At 43.0% G+C, this 10125-nt stretch overlaps 1 protein-coding gene across 1 annotated transcript in view; it reads left to right on the forward strand.

The window, feature by feature from the left end:
• The first annotated feature begins 2343 nt into the window (after positions 1–2343).
• Positions 2344–10125, forward strand: part of LY86 (lymphocyte antigen 86) — a 61309-nt gene continuing 53527 nt past the window's right edge. Inside the window, exon 1 of the mRNA XM_077769995.1 lies at positions 2344–2532. Within this exon, the coding sequence (XP_077626121.1) occupies positions 2406–2532 (127 nt within the window). The 5' untranslated portion in view covers positions 2344–2405. The remainder of the gene's footprint in view (positions 2533–10125) is intronic.

Here is a 10125-nt window from a genome sequence, read left to right on the forward strand (position 1 = left end):
GAAAACAGCTTAAAACACAGAGGAAGAGGATTATTATTTAAAAAAGAAAAAAGTACACCTTTGGCTAAGATTGGTAAGGTTTTGGAAATCAATATGAGAGCCTGACAGTATATCTAGTTACGATTTACATCTATAAAACCATGTTTTATATAACTATCATAAATGGATTCTAATTCTGTTTTATAGTTAGGAAATAGGACATTTTTAATGAATTCTTTTGTTGTCTTTATAAAGCTTCTAGTTAAAGAACTCAAGACATTTTGGATTGCTTGAACTTGGTGAGCCATAGCTGATGATTTCAAGCAAATCCTCATTCTCAGTAAGCAGAAATTTGTAGATCAAGAGTCTAACTCTGTATTCTTACATGGGTCTCCTATGTATTATACAAAATGTCTGTCATTTAGCACAAGAATGTTTGGAAAAAAACTAAGATGATTTAAAAACAAAACAAAACTGAATACTCTGCCACAGACTAAATCCTATAACTTAGAAGAGCAGAAGTTCTCAGACTGTGCCTCCAGACCAGCAGCAATGGAATCACCTGGGAACTTGTTAGAAATGCAGGCTCTCAGGCTTCCTGAATCTGCAACCTAGAAACGCTGGGTTTAGGGCCCAGCAATCTATGTATTAGAGAGCTCCCCCTGAAGCTGATGCCCTCCCCCTGAAGCTGATGCCCACTCAAGCCCAACCTCCACTGCCGTAACATCACTACCCATCCAGAGCCTCCATTTTGAATATTGTCCAAATGTCAGTGCAATGCCTGAATTATGCTTCTTTTCATTGCTAAGTCCTTTGATTCAGAATCTATAGCCTGGTCCTCAGATGACTTGTTGGCAACCACTCACAGCTCTTTGTCAGGATACCTGCTCCCTTCTCTGCTGTCCAGGAACCTTCCACTGGTGTATTGGCCATGTAGTGCTCTGCAGGAGCTGAAGGGCTTAGCCTCAGTGCTTTCCTCATTCACCGGTCAGAGTTCCCTCAACACCTTCTAGAGCACTCAAGGGTCTCTAGGGACAGCCTCCATGTTCCTGTCCTAGAACTACTCGTGGGCTTATTAAAACACAATGCCCACCCCCATCCCAGAGTTTCTGATTCAGTTGGTCTTGCATATAACCCAAAGAATTTGCATTTCTAACAAGTTCCCTGTTGAAGTTGATGCTGCTGTCTGGGGACCACATTTTGGTAATCACTGTTGAAATCCAACATCTCTAAACTTATTTGCAGGATGAGTACCTAAAAAAGTAACAAAAAACAAAAAACATCAACCCAGACCAGCCCTTTCCCCAAATGGCCACTCTGTGATGTCTGCCACAAAATCCTAAGCACCCATCAATTAAGTCAGAGTATTTGTTTTCACTGGTAATTAAGTTCCACTTAATTCAAAAGAAGTTTTGAGGTAACTAAAGTTACCCATCAGCACTCAATGTATCTAGTGAGCTCAGAAAAATGCTCTTCCTCTCAGGGGAAATAGTGTACTCTGTCACTCCTCCAATCTGCTGGTCTGGCCCTGACTCTGGTTCTCTTAAGCTAAGTTGGGGTGGGAAGTGGGGAACCAGGGCTGAGAAATTTTGCTGTTGTGATGCAGGACAACAGAGGTAGTAGAAGAGGGAGACAGACTCTTGGCTTTGAAGAGAAAGTGGGGTGTGACATTAATCATCCCTCCAATGACCAAAGCAATTAACCCTCCCCCACACTGTCTTAAAAGGAAGGGCGTCACTTCTCCCTCCTTCCCCACCCCTTCCTCCAACCAAACCTAGAAATAGAACACAGCTCGCCTCTCAGGGCCATTCCCTCCACCACATCTCTAGAGGCCACATCTGCTGTTCCCAGAACAAACTTTGTTCTCACAGCTGCACAATTCACTGCTAAAACCCTAATGCTGAGAGTGGGGCTGGAGCCAGATGAGAGAAAATGCCAACAGGGCAAAAACCTCATTCCAATTCCCAAATGTTATTCTGTAGCCCTTCAAATACCAAATGCAGTCTACTGGCCTCCTGCCAGGTCCCTGGTCCTTACCCTTCATCAGGAGCCTACAGAGACACGGAAGCCTGTGGTGTTGCTTTCCTGAGTTAACTACCCTACCTGTGGGTGTGGGACTCTGGGTGGGGGGCGGGGGGGGGCATTTGGAAGATAAGGTCATGCATTACTTGCTGGCTCCTCCCCATGAAAGCAGAACATCAACATCCAGCCTACCCTAGACACAGACCATCCTCACCCTGCTGATTCAAGTGTCAAAGGTCCTGGGGGAACAGTATTCAAATGCCTCTCACAGTGGTTCCTTAGGAGCATAAAATATGAGAAGTGAAACTGAACATTCACCCCTGTAGTGAGAGGACAGGGAGGACCCGGAAGGCCGTTTGCATTGGGCCTGCTAGTTTTCTGCAGGTCACCCACAGGACCTTGCCATGGAGGGTGTCACAGCCGTCCTCCTCCTCGCCTGGACTCTTATATCTCCCAGCAGCAGTGGCAAAGCCTGGCCCACACACACAGTCTGCCGGGGTGGGAACTTGGAAGTGTTCTACCAGAGTTGTGGTAAGATCTTTCAAAACATTGTTCTTTGTGTTTACGGGAAAATTAAAGGCCTGAAGAGAGGGCCACTGAAGCACTTAGTTGGGTGAGGAAAGGGTGAGAGGCCCAGGGGCCAAACACTTTCTCCATTTGTAGTGGGTCTGCAAGGCGATTTGACAGCCCTTGAGAGGAGGAGGTGTGGGCAGTGTAAGTGGGAAATAGCCCTCTTTGAGCCACAAAGAGGACACAAAAAAGGCCTTGAGTCTAAATAGAGCAATTCATTAATACTGCAGAGCCAGAGAACAACCAAAATGACCAAAGAGTCTACCAAATCATGGCACCCCACTGGTTCAAAATTAAGAAAAGATGCTTCTGGGGCACGTGGGTGGCTCAGTTGGTTAAGTGTATGATTTTGGCTTAGGTCACGATCTCATAGTTGGTGGATTCAAGCCCCATGTCACGCTCTGTACTGACTGCTCAGAACCTGGAGCCTGCTTTGGATTCTGTCTGTCTGTCTCTCTCTCTCTGCCCCTTCCCCACTTGTGTGTGTGTGCACAGTCTCTCTCAAAAATAAATAAACATTAAAAAATTTTTAATATTAAAAAAAGAAAAAATGCTTCCAATACTCACTGCAGCCCCAAACTGTATACCTGGGCTCTTTCCAGTTTATCTAGTTTGAAAATTGAGTGAAAAGATTGCATATGCCCAAAGAGAAGATTCCTGCCCTTTGTATGACACTCTCGAGCAGCATTGCTCATGAATTCAGCACTTACCTGATCTGTCAATGCCAGGGTTTTGTCCAGAGCCAGACATGACCAATGAGAATGAGCCATGGTTATTACCCAATGAGACAAATGTCTTTGACACCAAAAAGTATGGTATAATGAATAGAATGCAGGGAGCTGCTGCAGTCAGTGTTGGAACCAACACTTTGGAGCAGAGTATCACAGACTGGGTCTTAAACAACAGATATTTATTTTCTCACGGTTCTTTGGCTGGAGGTCCAAGATCAAGGTGTCAGCTTGGTTGGTTGGTTGGTTTCTCCTGAGGCTTCTCTCCTTGGCTTGCAGATGGTCATCTTCTCGTATCCTCAGGTGGTCTTTCCTCTGTGCTATGTCCTAATCTTCTCTTCGTATAAGGACACCAATCTTATAGTATTAGGGCCCACCCATAGAACTTCATTTAACCTTAATCACCTCTTTAAAGACCCCATATTCAAATAAAAGCACATTCTGAGGTACTAAGGGTTAGGATATCAACATATGAATTGGTAGGTGGTGCGGGAGGATGGGGTTGGGGGTGGGGGGCTGTGGAGGACACAATTCAGCCCATAAAGGGGGCCTGAGTAGAAAAAATGAGCTCAGCCTCAGGATCACATGTTGAATGAGCACTAAAGGGACAGTTTCATGGAAAAGCATGCTAGTATGAAATATGACACTTCCGAGGTAGACAGGAAGCAAAAGGCAGTTTGGACTGGAGGAAAGATTCCTAAAGATGCTCTTTAAGTATTTAAATTGGCCCCATGATAAGATGGAGAGTAGTGGAGATATTGCATTTGAACAGATAGCTGATCCTACAATTGCAACCCAAAGAGTTTCCTCAGAGAGGCTGGGGATGGTCAGGCTGGCCTCCAGGGCCATTTGTCCAACTTGACTTTACTCTTTTAAAAAGAAGGAACACTGAACATTGAAATGCACAAAAACGTTTTTTTTTTCTAATGTAAGAGAGAATGAATGGCTCAATGCTGTAGGTATTGATCTCATTACTCTTGCTCTTCCCATGGGAATGAGATGCTTTCTGCTGGCATCTATGCATTGTAGGTGTGGGATAAGAAGCGAGACTTGAGATGAATGGGCTGCTTGGAATTTGTTTCTCCAATTCATCCTCCCATAAAAGGTTGCCATGGCTGATCCCTCCCCCAGACTAGCCTGCAGCCTGCAGCCAAGCTTGGCACAGCCTTTCAAGTCATTGCCAAGAAAGGCAAGAGAAGCGGATGCATCAGGAAAAGAACAAAAAGCATATCACCCGCCTCTGGGGATAACTCCTCCCTCTGGGTAGCTACTCCATGGAGTCAATAAATGTCAGAACAAGCCCTGCTCTGGTCACTCAGGGAAAAAGAATAGAGGAGACATGGTTCTCATCAAAGAGTAGTGGGAGGATCAGACAACTAAACAACAGGGGAAATGCTCCATGAGAGGTGCCAGAATAGAGGTGCACGTCATGCACCAGGGGTCATGGTAGTTGGAGAGGGTGAGGTTGGGGGTCTAAACCTGCCAGGGAAAGGGTCATCAAGCTTGACCTGAGCCTCAAAGAATGATAAAAATGACAATTATGACACCTTATGTCCTTGAAATGTTTACATGTGCCAGGCATCATGTTAAATTTTACAGATATTTAAGCAAGAGTTAGAGATGTCAGGTAACTCTTCCAAGGTCACACAAGTAATAGTGGCAGAATTACATCCCAGGGACACAGAGAAAGCATGAAGTCAATATCTGTGGAATTAAAATGACTTGATCCCAGGCCTGGCTGACCCCGGTATGCTTTAATCTCCTGCGGTCTGAAGGCAAGTGGGGTAGAGGTGGGGGGTAGGGAAGAAAACTCTGGCACTTGTGTGACAGCAGGGAGACACCACCAGGCAGAGTTCAGGGGGCTGCATAAGGGATGGAACACAGATGACGATGAGAAATGAGGTAGAGAATGTAGGCAGAGCCCAAGTGCGATGGTGAATTTCATGTGTCACCTTCACTGGGCCACAGAACACCTAGGGAGCTGGTTAAACACTTTCTGAGTATGACTGGGACGGTGTTTCTAGGGGAGATTAGCCTTGGAATCCGTGAGAAAAGCATATCACCCTCCTCAATTGTGAGTGGGCACCATCCAGTCTGCTGAGGGCCTGAACAGAAACAAAAGGTGAAGGAAGAAAGGAATCAGTCTCTCAGCCTGACTGCAAGCTGGGACTTGGACCTCCAGCTTGTAGTTCTCCTGGCTTTCTGGCTCTCTTGGGTCTTCAGACTGTACCACCAGCCTTCCTGGGTCTATGTTTTGCAAAAGGCAGACTGTGGGACTTCTCAGCCTCCATAATTATGTGAGCCAATATCTTATGATAAATCTTTTTCTATTATATATATATATTTTTTTTTCTAAAATATATCCTGCTTCTCTGGAGAACCCTGACTAATACAAGAGACATGATGGGGCTGCATCCCTTTGGCAATGAGGAGTTTGCATTTGGGAAAGATTCCCTCAGAGAATAAGTCAGAGAATAAATATTAGATTGAAAGCTATTGAAAGCTGTTCAATGCCATCGTCAGGATGTGTTGGCTATAGAATCATTAATCCAGGAAAGAAAAGCTAAAAGTCTAAACTATTGTATCAACAGCCTCAACTTCAGAAGGAATCCTTGATGTATTTTAGGGTCAGCAGAAAATAAAGTGGAGCCTTGGGAGCTTCTCCAAAGGTGGGCCCTGCCTCCTCTCTCGAAACCCATTGAGCTATTAGAGACTGAATGGTCACATACCCCTCCCCAGATGGAGATAGTCCTCCTTTTAGCTGCTGGATTCACAGCAAAGCAGCCCCCTTACTCCCAAAACATTCACATTGTTAACATAGAGCAAAGGCCACGTGTTGTGAAACTCTATCCAACCCTGGTGTCCAGACATCCTTAGAGCACGTCAGGGGTTTCTAGAATCCCAACATGCACACAGATGTGGAGATGTCATCCTACAAAAACAAAGGATCTACTATTTTCTGAGTCGTTCATTTTTTTTCTGAGTTTAGTCGTTCCTTGTTTTGTTTTATAATTTTAGTGGGAAGGGGAGCTTTTAGGCTGGACATGTTCTAAACAAGACGAAAATCCTTGGGGAGAAAGAAAGAAGCTCACAAGCAGTTACTAGGCTCTGAACACTGATCAGGAAGTGAGCATGATTTTCTGAAAAAGCGGAAGTACTGCTCTGTCCAACTGTTTTGCTATGGTAAAGAAAAGAGTCTTTACAAAACAGGAGGAGGAAGAGAAGCAGTTGGGGAACTTTCTTTTGTTAAATCATAAGACAATGCCCACAGCTAGCAAAAATCCAGGGACCTCACCCCATTCACATGCCACCAATGTCCACCAATGTATTTATTTATATGCTGCTTCTATCACACCATGGCATCAGGTAGATTACAAAAGTCCACAGGACTAGAGGATGAAGGAAGTAGTGGGTAAATTAGGGGGAGGGGAAGAGGGGAATAATAAATCCAGGAGAGGTCAGGACACACACAACAGATGAAGCAATGTTCAAGATAAGATCTGGTGATTAGGGTCAAGTAACCTCAATCTGCCCTTTGGGCAATACTCTCTGTCTCCTGTCTTTGATTGCAAAGTGGGTGTATGAGTTTCCTATGGATGCACTAATAGTTATCACTTTCTGGCTCAAAATGACACATATGTATTTTTCTAGTGTTCCAAAGGTTAGACGTCCAAAGCCAGCTTTAGTTAGTCAAGGGCCACACTTCCTTGGAAACTCTAGGGGAGAATCTATTTCCTTGCTTTTTCCAGCTTCTACAGTTGCATTCCTTGGCTCATATTCCCCTCCTCCATCTTCAAAGCCAATAGTATCACATCTTGCGTCAACATCTTGTTATACATTGCTTTCATGTATGTCAGATTTCCCTGTCTCCTTCTTAGGAGGACACTGCGATTAGCATTACCTCCCTATTTTAAGACCCTTATTTTAATCACATCTGCAAATTCCCTTTTGCTACAAGAAGTGACATTCACAGGTTCTGGGGATTAGGACATGGGTATCTTTGGGAGTTATCATTTAGCCCATGGCAATAGGAATAATAATTTTACCTACCTCTCAAAGGCTATATGAGGATTAAGTGAAAAGCACTGCATACAAAGTGCTTAGTACATACTATGTGCTTCAGTAAATCTTTGCTGATGACTTGTAAGATATTTTACAGTCAATAGAAGTATATTTGACCATGTGCTTCTGTGAAGCCAAATCAAACAAGGAGATTACAGTTTGTGAAATAAAACCAGTTTTTAAGGAGGTGTCTACATTTTCCTTATACTGGGATAAGCTCTGAAAGGAATCTCTCCCTGGAGAGATGTGACTCCCATCTGCTGTTTCTCATGGTGTTCCTCAATGTGGAGCAGGGGCTTATCACCAAAATGCAACTCAGGATCAATTTTGCAAAGGGCTTCAGTAGAAACTTCCATGAATATAAGCACTTGCAGGTCTGGATTGCTCAAGGGAAAGTTAGACTGCCTAGAGGAATGGATGAGGCACATGTGCTCCAAGCAGCCATCCATAATAGTGTTGTTACCATTGTTGTTGTTTGCTGTTTTGGGTTTTTTGATAAGAGTTGGCAAACAGAGATCCAGGTTGAATTTTCTGGCAAGGTCTTAATTGTGAACCTTGGGCTGTCCTTTAACAGACTCTGACATGCTTTAAACATCAACTAGGGAGAAAAGAGGGTCCTAAAAAGTGGGAGACCTGTGATACATTGCCTAAATGACTTCGTGTCTCCCTTTTGATATGTTTGAGATTCACAATCAACCTGGCCATGCAAGTGGATCCTGGGACGAGTCTAGGGCAGGAGTTGGCAAATGAAGCCTGCACACCAAATCCCCTATGCTGCCTGTTTTATATGACCTGTGAGCTAAGAATCGTTTTTTTTTTTTTTTGCATTTTCAGATGGCTAGAAGATTTAAAAGAATAATATTTGTGACACGTGAAAATTATATGAAATTCAAATTTCTGTCTCCATAAAGTTTTATTAGAACACAGCCATGCTCATGTGTTTACACACTGTCTATGGCTTCTCCCATAAGTAGTGTGATAGTGACTGTATGGGCACAGATTCTGAAATATTAAGTATTTGGCTCTTTATAGAAAAACATTCTTGTTTCCTGGTCAAGGTTAGGAAAGAATCTTCCAAGCTCTTCACCAGTTCAGAGCCTCAAGTTGTGCATCTTCTGGATAATTCTAGCCCTTGAGAAGCTATGTGGCCAAGTAATCTTGACAGAAAAACCACCATGAGTGCAAGAAGTCATAAGATTCCTTTGAGAGAATCATCATTTTCATAATAATCTTATTTTCCATGGTATTTTATAATCTATAAAGTCCCTCCATTTATAAGGTTTAATTCAATCTTTACCAAGAGTTCTATAAGGTATGTAGGATGTTCATCTCCATTTTCCAGGTAAAGAAATTGAAGCACATACATATTAACTATCTTATCGACTAACACACCTGAGCCATGATACAACCCTAAGTGTCTGATTCCATGCCCAGTGACTTAAAGCCTCATCGTGGAATTCCAATATGACACAACCCATGCCATCTGATCCCAGAGATGTAGGATAGGGACAGGGAGAAGAGACACCTCAAAGACTAAGTCTTTGGCTGAGGAGGTGAAAACCCTATGCTAACAAAAGAAGGAGGAAGAGGAAGAGGAGAGAGATTTGTCTTCTGATTCAAGAATTGTTCTATCTCTACCTACACCAGCCTCCCCTCTCTGCATTCATTCAGAGTTGGACCAGTTTGGCTCTTCCCAAGCATCCATTAGGGACCTATAAGAGCCATAAAAGAAAAGAACACTCACTTCTACATTTTCCAGCCATATATACCAAGTTCTTTTTTGTTGCAAGGTGTTTGGAAATGACATCTACCAAATTTTTAAGACAAGTTAATGGAAAACCATTCTTTTATCAGTAAGAATAGCATATTTTTCTATCAGAGCCTTCCTGTGTAGTTGGCTTGCTTATTTTATAGGGAAACTCGTATTTCCCCACATCTGACAGCAGTTTTCAGTGTGAAGAAGTTGGTGAGTGGGAAGGGCAGGGAAGGGGGAATCCTATCTCTACAGTAAGTTGAGGGTGTGGGTGGCCCCTTAGGACCTGGGCCAGTCACCTTGGAGGTTGTAAGGTTAGGGGAACAAGGCATCTGGTCACCACATTTCACACTTAATCAACACCTATTCTTCTCTCCTTGAAGGCAATAGGCCTTGTCCATTTCTGCCTAAATAGGTTTTGCATGCTGCTGAAGTTTATGGCAGTGCAGGCACTTTATCTGGCCTCCAAAACAATCTTTAATTACAAAGTCAAAATCAGGTCACATGCATCTGAATAATACATCAAGGTAGTCAAAGAGGACAATTAATCAAACTTTAAAAATGCAAAGCAATGCTGGTGACATCTCCTCCAAAATAAAGGATAAACGCCAAATGACCTGGCTGCAGAGCAGAACGTGTTGATAAAGTGTTCATAGAAAAACTATTTTAAAACTGCCCTGGAAGGAAAGGGAATGGGGGAAAAATCTGCTTTCCTCAAAGCCTAATAATTCTGAAATAAATGAATCGTAAAACAACATAAAAGAAGGAACACAATTAAAAGAATAATAATAATGAAAAATATTACAGGCACATAGTCACTTAACAGTACTTTAAAATATTGCACACAGAAAGCCATTTCTCCCTTAGTTTATTTTCCTAGATTATTAGGGATATGAATATTGTACAATTAGGGAAAAGTGGAAAAACAGCCAGGGAGACAATGATGCCATTTTAAAGCAACAAATGGTCATGCAAGATTAAACAGCTACCTTCTGGGAGCATAGCAAGGCC

The sequence above is a fragment of the Crocuta crocuta genome, unplaced genomic scaffold, assembly GCF_008692635.1.
Source record: "Crocuta crocuta isolate KB4526 unplaced genomic scaffold, BGI_CrCroc_1.0 scaffold24, whole genome shotgun sequence".
Taxonomy (NCBI): domain Eukaryota; kingdom Metazoa; phylum Chordata; class Mammalia; order Carnivora; family Hyaenidae; genus Crocuta; species Crocuta crocuta.